The sequence below is a fragment of the Monopterus albus genome, unplaced genomic scaffold (genome assembly GCF_001952655.1).
Source record: "Monopterus albus unplaced genomic scaffold, M_albus_1.0 scaffold6.1, whole genome shotgun sequence".
NCBI classification, from domain to species: Eukaryota; Metazoa; Chordata; class Actinopteri; order Synbranchiformes; family Synbranchidae; genus Monopterus; species Monopterus albus.
In genome coordinates, this window is record NW_018127886.1 from 4494563 (window position 1) to 4512726 (window position 18164).

Here is an 18164-nt window from a genome sequence, read left to right on the forward strand (position 1 = left end):
ACTGATTCGCTAAGCTGAACAGCCAATCAGAAATGGTCTTGCTCACTGCCTGGGCCCACTGCCTATTCAATATGCTCTGTATCAGCTGAAAAGCCACAGACAGGGTTTGGTGTGGGACACACCCCAAAAAGTAGGGTGAATGTGTGTGTGTGGTTGTTCGTCTGCGTGTTGGCCCTGCGATGGACCGGCGACCTGTCCAGGGTGTACCCCGCCTTTCGCCCGATGCCGGCTGGGATTGGCTCCAGCCCCGCCGTGACCCCGTTCGGGATTCAGCGGTATAGAAAATGAGATGAGATGTTTACTTTGTGCACTGAGACAGATTTTGAAAGCATGTCTACTTAACCTCTGGCCAAACTTTAGTCACTGGAAAAAAAAGGAGTTTGGTTGGTGATTTTCACTTATTGTGGTGTCTACATCATACCAGTCCTGAACAACTAGCTTGTGATTAATTTCCATTGATGATGGCACACAATGTAAGTCATTAGCTTTGCTGAAATTGGATTTGGCAGAATGGCATTTAATATTGTCTGAAAACAGAATCTTTCATTGAGCATCAGGGATCTTCTTATTAGTCAGGTGATGAATGTGTAATGTTGAGGCTTTCTGCGACATTTAACGACCAAGGATTTCATTTCACTGTGCAAAACATATTCCAATTAGGGTTTAACTGTAAAGACTCAGAGAAAATACTGTTTAACAGCCATTTATCCTGGATGTACAGTGTCACTTACAGAGCTTTTTGGGAGCAGCTGAGGAGAACTGAGTAATAGTTTAATCTTTAGGTATTTCTTACTTTTATTTTTATACACAGAATTGTGGGTTACATATACATTTGTAGGAGTACACAGATGCCAACAACATGTTTGCGTGGCAGCCTAGTCAGACACTTGACACAGTGGTAATTAATCTGCTGTCTACTGAAATAATGTTGCACAGTTAATTGGATAAACATGGGCTTCAATATGTAATGGAGCTGGTAATCTTGGGCCGCTCCATTCACATCTATTTTTACCAGGTTTTTGTTTATTGTCAGTGTTAAAGAGCTAAAAAGGAAAACAATAAACAGTCTGGTTTGATATTAAACTGAGCTGCCTTTCTTTGTAAAATAGCATATGGCATAAATAACATAGCATAATAAATATATAAAATAAGTGCCTTTGATAAATAAAGGATGAATTGATATTTGTTACAGACTTTTTCAGAAAATGCCAACATTAACAAAGATTTGAGCCGTCAGTTAGTGTTGTGGCTTTAATGCTCCTACATAACCACAGGCAAACTATGATGCTATAGGAATTATTAAATTTATTAGATTATTTTTAACCCCAGATGGATGATTATGTAACCAGAACAGCTTCCTACATCACATTTAGGCCACATGCTTATTGCGCTCTGGTTTATGATTTCTTGCCATTGATTGTTTAGGCGATCGCAGCCGTTCATGACAAGGCCACACTGAATTGTCAGACTGTTTACATTGAAAGTGCCCTTCTGAACAAGGATGCTGGCATTTAGTTGAGGGCAGAATGGTTGTATGCCTGAGCAGAACAGATGAATTTAACAAGTTCTGGATTTTTTATATTCTTATCTAACAGTCAGGACGAAAGTAAAAAGGTCTTGAACATTATGTAATGGTTGCAGTCTGCAGCCCTAAGCTTTGTGATATTGTGTTTCAATTAAATCTATCACTTCAAAATACAGCAAAGAGTTTTTAACTCTTCTTTGGTGTTTGTGTTACAGTTTGGTAACCTCTCCCATTGTATCAGTCCTCCACGGTGCACTGTCAGCCAGAATTAGCATCATTTTTGCAGATCTGTAGCACAGATATGTCACCCTCTCCTCTCACTGTGGAGTGAGCACATAGTGTGTAAGAGAGGCACATCTCCTCTGCATCAACACTGCCAAGATATGTCACTCCCTGCAGCTTTTTCTGCAGCTGCCAGCTACAACTATCTGCGGCTGAGATACATCCCAACTACTGCTCCACACACCATTCTAACAGTCCTAGTCGGTCATTACTGCAGCATTATCTTAAATCATCCTGATAGAATTTGGTTTCCTATCATATAAAGTGAAATATAAAATGTCAGAGCATTGTGGATTAAAGATGGAGAATGATGTGTAGTACAAGGATTTTCATCCCTCTAAACATGACACCTGAAAACCCTGTATATACTTGACCCTCCATAGCTCATGGTAGGAGACAATGCCTTTTAAGGCATTTAGGATCTCTTCAATATATGTGGTGCTTCTAAAAATAATATTAGAAGCAAATCCTCATTAAACATTTACTTGTGTTGCATTGGGAGGAAAGATAAAAGCCAAGTTGGCAGTTTGAGAAGTCTGATTATTAAGAGCACAAAAAATAAAATATGTAAATAGTTCATTAGTGCTAGTGAGAAAAAAGCAAGCTCTCTTGTCTCAGGACAGAAATTATTTGTATAGATGTTTTTTTTTAATAATGGTCACTGTTTCTGTTTCTCTTTCTCACAGTCAATAAGCACAAACCATGGATCGAGACAACGTACCATGGGATTGTAACGGAAAACGATGACAAAGTGCTTCTGGATCCCCCTCTGATTGCGCTGGACAAGGATGCTCCTCTACGTTACGCAGGTGAGAGAGGAGGCTTAATGCTGCTCCTTTGCTACCTCATCTTCACTTAACCAGGAGTTACTCACCTCTCATTTCACACAAATGAAAGAGAAAACATAGATTGTGTAACGTGTTATAATTAGAGCTTCATAGACCTTTTAAGCATGTGGTCGGTTTAATGGGTTATTCGTAAACTAAGCTAATATTGCTTGAAAATGAAACAGAGCAGGCTGAACAGTTAAGTACAACCCTAAATCTAATTGTATGTCATTGTTAATAAGTGAAGGTCCTTCTCTCCTCGCTGTGTTTTATTATCTATACTGTAGTTCACACTGTTTCTGTTGTATAGGTTATACTTGAGATTATATGTGCACTTACACAAATCAAATGATCCCTAGCTCAACATTTCATGCTCCTCTGGTAGCAGTCTGTTGTGGCTGGTTGGCATTCTGCACCACATTATTTTTTAATGACATGCCCGTCATGCTGACGTAAAGCTGGCTGCTCCTTTTGATAGTCAGATCAAAATACTCTTTCAAGTTATTTTTCCTCCCAGTGGAGAGGCACAATTAGAGTGCATTATGCACCAAGGCATTGTTAGCTCTGGGGGGGGGTTTAATCACATCGTGATCTACACTGGCTGGGATTCAAAGCACCACAGCATTGGAAATGATTCCCTACCATTTTACATCTCACGTGTTCTGTGATCTGTTGTTTGCTACTCCTTTCACACTCAGTGCTCCTACTCTATTTGATATGACCATTTTTATCCCTGATTACTTCTCCTGATTTAGTAAGTGAGGCTTTCACATCCACGTGCCTGTCCGAGGAAATGCCAGATGTAGTGTTCTTCACAGCTGCGTGAAAAGCAATTGAGCACCGATTGGTGTGGCAGTCTTTAAGGTAGACAATCCTACCAAGGAGCCTGTAATTTCTGTATGCTAGTCTCCAGTCACATTAAATTAGTTGAATACGCAGCTTGGTGCGCCCTCTCCTTTTTGATATGCAGGGTTTTGCAAATGGACTGCCTGTCCCTGTGAACTATAGATCACTTTAGGCAGAGAGTGATTTGGCTTCACGTGGCAGCAGGGCTGACCAGCTAGGCCATCCCAGCCTCCTCCTAGTCGGCCCATCTGTGCCAACGAACAGGGTTCACTGTAAAGCTGACCCATAGGGCACCCACCAGCTCAATCACAGGCTCCTAAGTCAGATCAGTGAGAATAAGTTTAGCATGAATGAGGAGCAAGCGCACGACTTTGTGTGTAGTAGTGATGTACTGTCAGGCTGGGTTTGGGTGCAATTTTGTGTGTGTGCGTTTGTGCATATCTGTGTGGTGAATTCACTCAAAGTGATTGGAGTTAAAATGGCCTTTGCAAACTGAGCTCAGTGTTCATGGATGGCTGTGCTCTAAAAGAAGCAGGATGGATTTAGCCAGCAGATCTGGGCTTTTTGACTCATAGAGGAATAACAGACAAGGTGACAGAACAAAACACCCTCATTTCTGCAAATCACTGTATTTATTTAGTACCAGTGGGTAAATGATCACTGCATGTCAAGACTGCAGCATCAGTACATAACAATCATTGTGATGGCTGATCCAGTCTGAGCCCAGAGACCTGCGTGACCAGTGAAGAGCTCTGGTGTGAGCCGGTCATTTGGTCTGTGTTGAATACGGAAGCCCACAAATCCCTCAAATAGCAGCCCCTAATGTGAAATCCATTTCTAATTGTTCCAAGCAGAAAATGGCTTCCATCATGTGCTCCCAAGATTTGTTTTCTACATTAAAGTATGATGAATCAGTGAATGAATCAACCATACACTCGGTGTGAAATTCTGAGAAGGACAGAGTTTTCGACAGACAGACGGCAGAATCGCCCCAGATTTGCTGACATAAAAAAGTCAGTTTGTTGTACCTGGGTGTTCTGTCATTTTGTCATTGGTTGTTTCTTCTAAGAGGATTTGCTGAGCCGTTAAACAGCTTTTGATAAATGTTTTAATTCGTCCTTTCTTTCAACTTTTCTTTGACTTCTTAGGAGAAACTGAATATAAGCACTTCTGAAGGTGGTTTTGTAAGCATATGGCCAGAGTTTGTTTCCTCCCTGTCCTCTGTGTTTTCTCTGAACTTCTCTTAACTGATCTGGATTTATTGTTTCTTCTCCCTTCCTTGTAGAGAGTTTTGAGGTGACCCTCTCTGAAGAAGGTGATCTTGGGCTCTTTCTTCTGCCTTGTGCTTAGTTGTTGTTGTTATTATTAACCCACTAACGCAGAAACAGCATCCGCACCTTTACACAGAAACTCCCGTCATGCTCTGTTAATCTCCCGCATTTGGTTTTCTCAACTTTATGTTGTTCTCACCCTGAATTCCAACAGCTGGATGAAAAGTGTGATGTGGGGCTGACTGTACTTAGAAATATCTGTGCATGAGACATCCATTGCAGTTTGCAGACCCTAACAGTTTTTCAGCTGTCACCAGGCAACAGAGCGCTGCTTAAAAAAATAGGAGTTTTCAGTCACTTTGCTGCCAATTCAGTCCTTTCAGTTAAAGGATGTGGAGGACTAAGCTAATCTTTGACATGTTTAGTCACTAAATGGCACATGAGGTGATTTTGTGACCTCTAAATGTTCATTGCAGTTGGATCAGAAATTGACCCTAGAATTGGTGTCTAAAGAAGATAAACATCTTGCAAATGTGAAACGTCCTAAAGGCGCCAACGATGTCCGTAGTGCCTGTCTGTGACTGATCAGATCTATGCAAATGCAGTGACTCCTGTGTTCTTTTCTGATATTTAACTCTTTTAAATGAAAGCTGCTGAGATTGTTAACTAATGCAAACTCTCTCTGCTGCAAAGTTTCTGTTTTGCATCTTTGCCTCAGTGGATCTCTTGAGTTAATTCTCCACCACTATTGTCTACCATTAGCATGGCTGCAGTTGTCATTTGATGTGGATGTCAAGCAAGCTGATATTTCTAACCCCAGTTCTCATCCAGTACTTTTTGTTTGAATACTCTTATTGTACTGGTTTGTTTTCTATTATTTTATGATTTGATTTGAAATAATTTTGCTGTAGTTTTTGAGTGAGGCAAAATTACACAGGAAGACTTATTTTAATTATAAAAATAAATATTAAAGGGTTTTTTTTAGACATTTTTCACTGGGTTTTTAGGATTTTGATGGCTGAATTGGTGCTGGATCACCTTATCACAATGCTCTCTACTATAAGAAATTTTAATTTTGCTTTTATTTTATTTATGTAATTTTTTTCTCTCATAAGATAGGTTGTAATTTCATTCATTACAGAAATAACTGTTCTTCAAATACGGTTCTCTCTGTGCTTAGTGTGCTTGGTTTCATGACTTTGATTTATAATAACCTAAGTACTCCTGTGAAATGCCTGTCCACATCTTTTCGGTTTCTGCCTGCATGACTGGATGCAATGTTTTCAAATGGCTTGGAAAAGACACTGTCTACTGATACTAAATGTTCCATGCCCTCTCCCAATTTCTCACCCATATGACAGTGCTTTTGGGCTTCCTCCACAGACATCACCCACTCCAATCTACAACTCCCTGGCTCCCAAAATCTGTGGCTGACCTTTTTTTGCTTTTGTGTGGATTTATGATTTTGGTGTTAATATAGTTTTATTTATTTGGACAAAAAAAAAGAGTTCATACATCTTGTCATTTGTTCTGAGCAAACTCTCTTTTGGCTCTTAACGTGCTCAGGTGAGATATGTGGCTTCAGGATTCATGGACAGAATGTGCCCTTCGAGGCCGTGGTCCTGGACAAGTCCACTGGCGAAGGGGTCATCCGGGCCAAGGACAAGCTGGACTGCGAACTTCAGAAGGAGCACACCTTCACCATCCAAGCCTATGACTGTGGAGAGGGTCCTGATGGCACCAATATGAAGAAATCCCACAAGTGAGTCAGCATCTACCACTGCCTAAGTCTCTGTACTCAAACTGAACCCTCTGTTTGACTGCAGTTAAAACAACAAGTTCACCTCATAGCAGATGATTTTAATAATCAGTAGACTAATCAATAATGAAAATAATCACCATTTGCAGCCCTAAGAAAATCCAGTTGTAGCCTTAACATGGAATGCTATCAGTTATATCTTTGAGAACAGTTTGTGACCACCAGTGGATAAACTGAACTATGGGCGGTGTCACATTTATTCATGAAGAAGATCAATACAAAAACAGTCCTGTTTGTACTGTATATTTTCTTTGTCACCGTAGTAATTAAGTGTGAAAAATAGAACATTTTGCTGTTAAAAAGTGTTATTGCTGTTGTTTCTGGCTAACAAAGCATCCTAACTTGACTTTGTCCCTGTCAGGGCCACTGTGCACATCCAGGTGAATGACATCAACGAGTATTCACCGGTGTTCAAGGAGAAGTCCTACAAAGCCACTGTTATTGAGGGGAAGAAGTATGACAGCATCCTGAAGGTGGAGGCAGTAGACGCTGACTGCTCCTTCCAGTTTAGTCAAATCTGCAATTATGAGATTGTCACCCCTGATGTGCCCTTCACCATAGACAAAGATGGTAAAGACCCTCTCATAGCTGCTGCGATTTTATTGACACACATCACATTGTCTATTGATCTGTGTAAACAATGGTGCTGCAAGTCTGTCATTTAGAATTCAGTGCAGCTTGCGAGACAGTGATGGTTTCCTTGAAGTACCACCCAGTTCGTCAGCCATTCGTGTCAGACTGTAGCATTGTTTTTGTGTGTTGTTAAACAAAATTAAAGTTGTAGTGAAAACAGACATCAGATAACCAGGCTCATCTGATGTTATGCTGGCTTGGATTAAAAAGGAAATGCAGACAGGCGACAATGTGAGGAGAACAATCAGCATGGTTCAACTGTGATATCTAATTGGCTTTTGGGGTGAAAAAAAAAAAACTGAGATCTGATCATAGTCCAGCAAATTCCATTACTCTTCTTTTAATCACTTGCATGCTAATCAGATTCTGTATACATTGTAGCTTGGTAATATCTCAGGCAGAACAATTTGAAATATTACAATGTGGCCTTAAGAGACATCAAATAAATAGAGCATGCTTTATGGTCATGAACTTTGGGTCATGACCAAAAGGGCAAGATCCCGGATACAGGCGGCCGAAATGAGCTTTCTCCGCAGGGCGGCCGGGCGCACCCTTAGAGATAGGGTGAGGAGCTCGGTCACCCGGGAGGAGCTCAGAGTAGAACCGCTGCTCCTCCACATCGAGAGGAGCCAGCTGAGGTGGCTCGGGCATCTGTCTCGGATGCCTCCTGGACGCCTTCCTGGGCAGGTGTTCCGGGCATGTCCCACCGGGATGGAGGGACTATGTCTCTCGGCTGGCCAGGGAACGCCTCAGCATTCCCCCGGAGGAGCTGGAGGAAGTGTCTGGAGAGAGGGAAGTCTAGGCATCTTTGCTTAGACTGCTGCCCCCACGACCCGGTCCCGGATAAGTGGAGGAAAATGGATGGATGGATGGATGCTTTTTGTCCAGCTTGACAGTTAATCATTTTTGGGATTGTTGTGTCTGGCAGAGCTGGCGGTTCAGTTGAATCTAGAGTAGCCCAGGCACTTCGACTTCTGTTTTTCCTCTGCTTTGCTCAGGCTTCATCAAGAACACAGAGAAACTGAGCTATGGCAAAGAGCGCATGTATAAGCTGACTGTGACTGCCTACGACTGTGGAAAGAATCGGGCCTCCGAGGACGTGCTGGTCAAGATCAGCATCAAGCCCACGTGCAAACCCAGCTGGCAAGGTATCAAAGCTCTTCTCTGCTCACTGTAGCTTGCCAACCATCTCTCATTAGATGAACAAAAGTAATCCACTGACATCGAGGCCACACAATCTACCACTGTCAAAAAGGTTATTAAACTCATTTAAACCTTGAGTTTTTTTATCATGTTGAAGTCCTGAGGTACTTCATTAAGAGTAATTAATATTGTCAGCCCCTGTATTCACTTATCACCTGTTATCAGTGCTGCTCCAAAGACAGTCTTTTCAGTTTTCCCTCTCTCTCTCTCTCTTTTCCAGGCTTCAATAAGAGGATTGAATACGAGCCTGGCACAGGTAGCCTGGCCCTATTCCCCAGCATGCACCTGGAGACCTGTGATGAGCCAATTACCTCTATTCGGGCCAGTATTGAACTGGAAACAAACCATATTGGGAAGGGCTGCGACCGTGATACTTACTCTGAGAAGTCGCTGCACAAGCTGTGCGGTAAGTATATGCTTCACAGGAAATGGTTGTCGTCAGCAGTTGGAATCATAACTCTTTATTGATAAAGCCGGGGATCTAATATAATTCCCTTTGTTGTCTTTGATTGTTTTTTAGGAGCAAGCTCCGGCACTGTGGAGCTCCTTCCTGCACCCAGCAGCTCCGCCAACTGGACGGTAGGGCTTCCCACGGATAACGGGCATGACAGTGACCAGGTGTTTGAGTTCAATGGTACCCAGGCCATCAAGGTGCCTGATGGCCTGGTGAGCACTAGCCTGAAAGAGCCTTTCACCATCTCTGTGTGGATGAGACATGGCCCTGGGGCCCATGAGAAAGAGACCATCCTCTGCAACTCTGACAAGACAGGTAATGGTCATGGAGAAGAGTAAAAGCATTTAAGAGTTGTCTAAAAACATTTTGGCTGCTGCTGGACTGTGTCAACGCTTCAGTTTTTTTGTTTTAGTTTTTTTATGAGGTGAAATTGGTTTGCATGTAGTCAACTATAAAAACACAAAAAGCATATTTCACTAGAGGTCTCATTTCTGATCCAGAAGGCTAGCTGATTCTCCATAACATGAACCTGCCACTTTGTTAAGAGTTGCTCACATCAGTAATGTTTGTAAAAATCTACTGAATAAAAGTCCTGTACATTTTACTTTAAAAGTTTGTCTCTCTGAGCTTCTACCTGTTAGTTATATCATCACAAATATAAAAATATAAACACTGCAGCCTCAGTTCTTAATCAGTGTTCATGCTCAGCTGGCTGACTAACACATGGAAACATACTTCCTCTTATATTATCTTTGTCACCCCGGCGAGCACGCGCTGACCTTTCCACTTTTGTCACTGGTTGTAAATTATGTGTGTGGTCACATGCTCCTTGATCTGATTGACTGTAAATTCTCAGGCGTGGCCAACGAGGGGAAGGCGGCTCATCAGCTTCTGTCTGACTGCTTATATAAATAGGATTACATGAGAATGGCTGATGGACAGGAAGCCCCCATATCCATGATCTCAGCACCATTCCTGACCTTTAGTCCGTTTCACAGAGACATGCACTATGCGACTCGCATTCTTGTTTAGATTGTATTACTGAAACTACATATTAAACACTAAACCTGTGAAACATGGACATTAAACTGTGTGACTACAGAAGGGGTGGAAGAATTAGGCCTATGTTTACCAGCATAGCATGGTTATTTTTTGATTGGATTGAATGCTCTCCTAAATGCATATCATGAGTCACCAGCCTGCCTTAAAATGTCTTACTTAGTCTATAACTGTCAGAAAGCAGACAAATCTAATACTTGTTTGGTTTATAGTGTCTGCTGGTTGAATTCTGTTGTTTTTGCTGGTTTCCTTCCAAAACAAAAAAAAGATGCAACTTTGGTGAAATGATTGTGGAACTAGTTTCAAATATATCTTCTTTGTCTCTGTAAGAATGTGTCAAGGCATGTTGTAATTATAAGAACAAGAAATGGCCTAGATTAAATGTCATGGGCTAGTGAGAAATTCTAGTAGTTTGTTTCATCATTAGGCGCAGAGCTACAAGCTTGTGGCTGTAACTAACAACATTTTCTAGTAATTTACTGCCCTCTTTCGTGTAGTCATCAGATGCTAGTGAAATACAGTTGTATTGTGTTACAGTGTGGTAATTGTTTTTTGCCTCTGCTGACCTCTACAGATGTTTCAGAAGGTGAATTTAGTAATACCAGTAAATGTCTTCTTTTCAGTCTTGGGGTGGGGCAGGTGATTAAAAAAATCACAGCCCGTCTTTAGAATATTTACATATTCAGCTACGCATTTACATTGAGATTTTAGGGTTAATAGTCTGATCTCCCCTCTCATCGTCTCCTTGGCAGAAATGAACAGACACCACTACTCACTTTACGTCCACAACTGTAGACTGATCCTTCTGCTCCGCCAAGATCCATCAGAAGCTGAGAACTACAAACCAGCAGAATTCCACTGGAAACTCGACCAGGTCGGCTACTTCTACTGCTACATGCGGCGCCACTTAACTTAACCTGTATGTAACATTCACAGTGCAGACTTTGTCTTTTCACTCAACCTGTTGTGCTCTCCCCAGGTGTGTGACAAAGAATGGCATCATTATGTGCTGAATGTGGAGTTCCCCACTGTGTCTTTGTTTGTGGATGGGAGTGCCTTTGAGCCCTTCCTGGTTACAGAGGACTATCCACTGCATGCCTCCAAGATTGAAACTCAGCTCACCATTGGTGCCTGCTGGCAAGGTAAACTCTTAAGAAATTGGTTGGAAGACTGCTGCAAAATTAAATGGGTCACAACACATGGTTGATAACACTGCATCTGATCGCTAGAATGATAATCTGATGCCACCTGATATTTTATTGTTAGCTGTTGCAGTATTCACACTCTCTTAGACTCTCCTATGATGCACCATGACACTGTATGTAGCATCTGAATCTCTCCTGTAGATCCTCAACCTTCTTTCCTGTCTCTCCCGGCTTTCTTGTTTCTGTCCCTTACAGAAAACTCAGGACATGACAATGACACTGAGACAGTGTCTGAGCCCACCTCAGGTTGCTCACGTCTTTCCCGTACTTCAGATATGTCCATGTGTCCACAATGTCCCTCCACGCTAATTGCATCCTCATATCATTTTGACTAGAATGATTCTTACACATTCTAGACGCAGAAAGATTTTCCTTTTTATAACTGTTTGCGGCGCAATGCAGTGTGATTTTAATGCTGCCTTATTTATTTATTTGCATTTTCTTCATCCTCCATTTATACATTCTTGTCAGTGCAGTAGCCAGGCAGTCGTACTTCACCACAACCTGATACACAAGCAGAATATAAATAGACACATAATGAGCACAAACTCTGACCTGGCTGCAGAATTTTGGCTGTATAGGCTCTTCTTTCAGAACATGACCTTGGGGTCAGCAGCAGTAGCTCCTTCATATCAGATAACAAAGCTACAGCAGCACTGGACTGTGTGACCTTGAGATGCGGAGGTCCAGGTTTCTGTCTCACTTTGCAGTTGAACAGGCTCATTATGGTTTAGCAGCAAGACATGACACAGTTGACTGATGCACCTCTAACAGTAACACTAAAATACATCTTTTAGTCTTCAAGACGGTTCCATTATTTTGTTAAGAGGATTAATTTCATCACTATTTCAGGTCCCTTCTTTTGAGTTGCTTTTTTCTGTTGATGCCATTTTTTCCCCAGTAAGGCAGTGGTTCACCCTGTTAATGCAGATGTTGCATGTGTCTAAGGTGTATATATGCTCATCCATCATTCTCCTGTCTTGCACTTTGGGCCTCAGGCCTAGTAAGGGCAGACATACTAACTTGCATGAATGGCATTCATGCCAGCTTTGCATATTGAGACAGCATGCCTGAACTGTCAGCCCAGAACAGGTGAAATCTGTGGAATTTTCACTTGAGTAGCTGCTTTTGATATTTGTGTTACTATTTTACTCTCCTCATCTCAATCCTGATGTACCCAGGTGGAAGCGCTCGAATGGCTCAGTTTTTCCGGGGGAACCTAGCAGGGCTGATGATCCGCTCTGGCAAGCTGGAGAATAAGAAGGTGATCGATTGCCTGTACACCTGCAAAGAGGGCCTGGACGTCCAGTTGCCAGAGGAGGTGGCTTCAGCTGTCAAGGTGAGGAGAGCAAAATGTTTTAGAGACAGAAATCACACTCAACCTCAGTCAGGCGGGGTCTGAGTGTATCTCTGCACCAAGAAGGTGGTCTACCTACCACAGCCTTTTGGCCTGCGACTTCTCAAGGGGAAGTAAAGTCTACTCTAAACTCTTTCCATGGGTTGCATTCATGTTTGAATTATGAGCAGCTGAATAATAAAGGCCTAAAGATTTGAGTTGATCCAATTAAAAAAGCAGATATTAGAGAAAACTTAGAAACAATAAATGAAATTTTTCCTGCAATGCCTCAGATTAACATGTAACCACTTGGGGGATCCTGACCGCAAAGTTGGTAACTGCTGCTCTCAGTGAAAGGTTTTTAAAATGTTTTTTAAAAAGCATGAACTCAACATATATCTACTAAATATAGGAACCAATTAGGAATAATCTTGTGGGTGAGTGACTGTGGGTACAAGTGCATTGCATGTGTTGTGTGTTAAATCACAAAGTATCTTAGCACTTGTTTTATTATTTGCTGATTAGTCTCAAGGGGAGACAATTTTGCCTCAAATCACACAGAGCATCACGCTGTTTTCCTCTGTCAGGTGGAGTTCAACCCCAACCAGTCCTCCCTGACCGTGGAGGGTGATGAAATCGATGCCTTTGACAAGGTCATGCAGCACATCTCCTACTTGAACTCCCGCCAGTTCCCAACCCCTGGCATCAGACACCTTCGCATCTCCACCACTGTCAAGTAAGTAGCAGAAGCCAAAAATACTTCAGCTGTGTTTAGCATCGTCTCTATCGTGTCACCTCAGCTGTCAGTCAGCAGAAGCCTAGCGTTTGTGAAATGTTCTTTCTGCCTAATAGACATTCAGGGAGGGTTCATCTTTCTGCTTTAAATGGGTTTCCGGGGTAAAATAGAAGTCAAGAGTTGCACCTGATCTCCATAATAAAGACGAGATGACACAAGATGTTGTTGTTGAAGACAGAAGAGCTGTATGATTTTGTTTTTTAATTCTCTTTTGATGTGGATTTTTATAACAGTGATGTATTGAGACACTGAAAAGTGAACAGAAGAGCAGAACATTTATAGATGATGTATCTCAGGTTTATGCTCAGCCGATTTCAAGGTCAGTTCCAGTTAGTGTTGCAGTTTGACGTTTATCCTTAGTGGTATATGGACAAACCTACATCACCAATGACTGTTGCGTGGTCTGAGCAATTAGACCAAATGGCAGATTTTCCTTATACCGACAATTTTTTATCTATAAGTGGAACTTCCTGCTTGTGGTGCCATTACATTTAAATGAATGAAAAGGAAGACCTCAAGTAAGCATTTCATCTACGGAGCTGCACAACAGTTTGCAGTCATAGTGAAATGAAAAATTGTTTTTTATCCACATTATTATATGTATATGTAAGTTTACCAATAAAAAATGTATTCCTGCTTTGTTTCCTATAGCTGCTTTTACACGGAGATGACAGCAAACTGCTGGAATTTTGACCCTCCTTCAAGGCGACTTTTTTAATTTAAGCCCTTATACACTGAACTGCTCCTGTATGCATTTTACACAACTGCCTGAATCCCGGTACTAGAGGCGTGATGCTTATCATGATGTCCGACAGTCCGTGTACTTCGCGGTTAATTTGAAAATTAAACAAACGGTTTGCTGCTGATGCTGCTCTCTCTTCTCATCCACTCCCTCGCTACGTGGCCATCTTCTGTGGTCTTATTAGCTAAGGGTTTTCACCCTGAATTCCCTTTTTCCCTTAGACCCCATTGTTTCAGTCCAATTGGCTTGAATTTATTCACATTCATTCGTCATGTTTGTTGAACCTGTAACAGCCCATTTCAGTGTTGTTTCCTCATGCCCCTACCGTATCTGGACATACAGTATATTTGATTATGGAAGTAGTAAATCAGAACCAGCATCAAACAGTTATGTCTTTAATCTTCCCACAGGTGCTTCAGTGAAGAGTCCTGTGTAACGGTGCCCGATGCCGAAGGTTATGTGATGGTGCTGCAGCCTGAAGAACCCAAGATCAGCCTGAGCGGTATTGACCACTTTGCCCGCAGCGCCACCGAATTCGAGAGCCAGGAAGGTGTGATGCTGTTCCCTGAGCTACGGATCGTGAGCACCATCACCCGGGAAGTAGAGGCCGACCCTGAGTCTGAAGCAGTAGGGGGAGCCAATGATGACCCCACAGGTAAGAGAAATTTGATAATGTTATAGGGAATGTTTAGATATAGCTGCCCCATTTCTCAGTGGATTATTTGTGCTGTTCACTAAACAGCTTGCTCATGTTTTGAGTTGTATACACTGACTTTCTGGGTGTCACTGTCACATAGCTAATCTTACTGTGCTCCTAAGGTGGTGTGATATAGAGCGATGCTTCTCGGTTGAAACTGCCTTGCACACTGAATGGGCCCCCAGACACAGTGCATTTACAGTTGATAGCTGGGTAGATATACAATAACTGGTGGGTATTATGCCTGGAGGGTGAAGGGATTGGACAGACAGTGAGAGGGAGGGAGAGAGAAAAGAGATAAGATGGTTACTGCTTCAAGGGAGGAGTCAGTTGTTGAGCCGTGCCATCTGGTAGGCTTGTATGTGAGCTCAGAGGAGAGACAATAGACCTGCACTGAGACTGACACAGATACAGGGAGATACAATGTTCTGTGGTGAACAACAGACCATATGGGATAAAAAGACTTAAAGTGATCTGTGCTGTTACCTGCATTACCCTACCCCACCTTAAATAACCACCAACAAGAGCCGTCTCATCCGATGATCAAGAATCATTTGATAGGAGCTTCTATAAATTCAAAGGGTGCAGAATGTATGCGAATGATGTATTGATTTGTTTTATAGGCAACCTGGACATATAGTAAAATTAAAATTTGTTTATTAAATTACCTTTCAAATGAGCAGTTTTCTATATCTTACACCTTTAATCTTCAAAAATTAAAACTAATAGAAGATCAAACTTGGAGTTCTACTGACAAAGTTGCACTGTGCTGCTTTTTAACATAAAACATCAAACATATTTGTCGCAGTAGTTCATCATGAAGGACAGGTTTTACTGATGACTGTGTATACTGTATATGTAATAGAGTACCAGAGTATTTCAGCTTGTTTGTGTTTGAAGTATGGGCTGTGGAAGTTAGAACAGCTCTGTTCACTGTGTTATCTAGGCTGCTTACTCATCCCTCTGTAACCCTTAAACTTTTTAGAGGGTTGTCATTGATTGATCTCTTCAGCTCAGTTTCTTCTTTCTGCTCTGTGTGAACTATTCTGAATAAAGTGCAGTTTCAGATGTTACTGCAAGAATGTCATATTTTTCTTATCTTTTATAAATTTACACTGTGAGTGTGACCTACAGCTCCTCATTGTAAAACTTTTTTCTGTGCTATTCATTTAGTCCAAGAGGCCGTGGTATCGGAGGAGATCATGCACAACCTGGACACATGTGAAGTGACTGTGGTGGGAGATGAGCTGGATGGGGAGCATGAGAGCCTGGAGGTGGACATGCCCCCGCTGCAGCAACATGGGCTGGAGATGAGCTCCTCTAACCTGGGCCTCGTCATCACTGGTACACACCACCGAGCTGCAACCCTGGGTTCAATATGAAGACAGCTCATAATATAATGAGAGCTGTGCAGACAGAGCAGCTTTACATAGACAGTAATGTCTATAATGCTGAGAGCTCAGAAATAAGCATAAAATTATGTAATCATCTGTACTGTACATGTGCAGCAGTGTTGGATTTTAGGTGGTCATTACCTACATTGAATCTACTCTGTCAGTGAGTATTTACATGCAAAATTATCATGTTTTCCGATTAAATGGGGAGCGTTTAATGCTTTTTGATGTCTGTGTTCCAGGTGTGAACACCATGGCCAACTATGAGCAGGTCCTGCGCCTTATCCATTATAAGAACTGGCACACAGAGGCTCTTTTTGACAGGAAATTCAAACTGGTCTGCTCAGAACTCAACGGTCGCTACATTAGCAATGACTTCAGGGTTGAGGTACGACCACCTTTTATTTCAGTTACATAACATAACCTTGACTTATCCGCAGCACATGACTTCAATCTTTCTTGTGTTTGCTGAAATGCTGATGTGTTGACAGGAGTCTGTGGCACTTTACATGTGTGTTTCTGGTTTTTATTATTTCTAGGTGAATGTAATCCACACAGCTAGTCCCGTGGAGCATGCTAACAATGCCATGGTGCAGCCGAACTTCATCAACCCCGTTCATCACGCTTCAGTGGATCTGCCTGGTCACAACCTGGTCAACGCTCACCAGGCCTCAGGTACTGAAACATGGTAGCCTGATATGTGAAATGTGGTTTTTGAGTTTGTCCTGCTACAATACAAACCAAGAGTGTGTCCACTTTTCTCCAGGTTCCTTTACAATCACTTGATGACTAATGCTTCACCTTGATCCTTTATAAATTGACAGGCACCTACTGAAACTTCCCACAGTTGCAGTATTTTACTTACTGTTAAAGTAGTGAATATCAAATGTCATAATCAAACTAGTAACCTGCTTAAGTGTTTTACTGTAGAACAAATATTTGGTTTGGCTAGCACTGCTGTGGATGCATTACGCTTTATTAACCAGAAATAGGACACTGTTTGTTTGCCTGTTTTTTTATGGCACAAGTTTAGGGATTACACTTGAGTGCCGTTTGTGACATCTGTACAGGCAGTGCTCTGAGCACCAACTTCTATTTCCCACCTTCCATAATCTTCTGGACTGTCAGGCTGACTAAGCCTGCCACCACACAAGAGAAGCCCTTTTCTGTTAATATGGGGCAAAGTGGAGCAGGTTGGCAGGAGACAGGCAGGCAAAGCTATTTAAAGAAAGAAACACCTAGACCTGCAGAAAGCATTCATTTACAGTTTACTAAGAGCACATTAACATCAGCACTGGAAGACAATGAAACTGAATGCCAGGGAGCTGTCTCTCCCCACATAGGTGTAAACGTGCCCATGTGCAACTTGAACACATTTAATACTTAACCCGCCATTTTGTGTTTGTTTGCGTCCTCACAGTGGTTCCCAGCGCTGCCACCATAGTCATTGTAGTGTGTGTTAGCTTCCTGGTGTTTATGATCATCCTGGGTGTGTTCCGCATCCGAGCTGCACACCAGCGCACCATGAGAGACCAGGAGAATGGCAAGGAGAATGAGATGGACTGGGATGACTCAGCCCTCACCATCACTGTCAACCCCATGGAGGTAAAAACACAAAGTGTTTGCAGTGAGCATGTGTCTGGTGATTAGCCTGTGAACAGCTGTCTAACAGAGTTTCACTTCCTAACTTATCCACATTTGTGCTAAATCTTAGTTAATGCAGCTCTAAATATCTGACATATTGAAAATGACAGGGATTAGGCACACTGTATTTTGCAGGAGTTTCTTGATCCAAATACTGGATCAGGTCCTGGTTCCAAAATATTAAGTTTATTAGCTTCAATTCTTGATATGAATAAAAGAATAACTGGTAGCTGGACAACACATCCTCAGAACTATAGATTCATTACAGGGCAGGTACTTTGTGTAACCAGTCCCAATTCAGATATCCCTGTGTGACAGTTCAATAATGCTGCATTGATTGATTGATGTAACAGATGATAGATCATAGATCATATGCTTTAATTGTTATTGCTTGATTAATTCAATTGACACATAGATGTCAGTTTGTGAAG

General features: G+C 42.0%; 1 protein-coding gene across 4 annotated transcripts in view; it reads left to right on the top strand.

Annotated features, from left to right (window-relative positions):
- Positions 1 to 18164, top strand: part of clstn1 (calsyntenin 1) — a 30784-nt gene that overhangs the window by 10979 nt on the left and 1641 nt on the right. The window contains exons 2-18 of one of the 4 annotated variants that reach the window (XM_020617389.1): positions 2494 to 2616; positions 4766 to 4795; positions 6318 to 6513; positions 6932 to 7140; positions 8202 to 8351; positions 8627 to 8812; positions 8927 to 9175; positions 10672 to 10793; positions 10899 to 11061; positions 11320 to 11370; positions 12306 to 12463; positions 13048 to 13196; positions 14409 to 14653; positions 15869 to 16039; positions 16332 to 16477; positions 16629 to 16764; positions 17510 to 17694. In XM_020617389.1, the coding sequence (XP_020473045.1) occupies positions 2494 to 2616; positions 4766 to 4795; positions 6318 to 6513; positions 6932 to 7140; positions 8202 to 8351; positions 8627 to 8812; positions 8927 to 9175; positions 10672 to 10793; positions 10899 to 11061; positions 11320 to 11370; positions 12306 to 12463; positions 13048 to 13196; positions 14409 to 14653; positions 15869 to 16039; positions 16332 to 16477; positions 16629 to 16764; positions 17510 to 17694 (2669 nt within the window). The remainder of the gene's footprint in view (positions 1 to 2493; positions 2617 to 4765; positions 4796 to 6317; positions 6514 to 6931; positions 7141 to 8201; positions 8352 to 8626; positions 8813 to 8926; positions 9176 to 10671; positions 10794 to 10898; positions 11062 to 11319; positions 11371 to 12305; positions 12464 to 13047; positions 13197 to 14408; positions 14654 to 15868; positions 16040 to 16331; positions 16478 to 16628; positions 16765 to 17509; positions 17695 to 18164) is intronic. The other 3 variants (XM_020617402.1, XM_020617395.1, XM_020617410.1) reach the window with 3 other exon arrangements.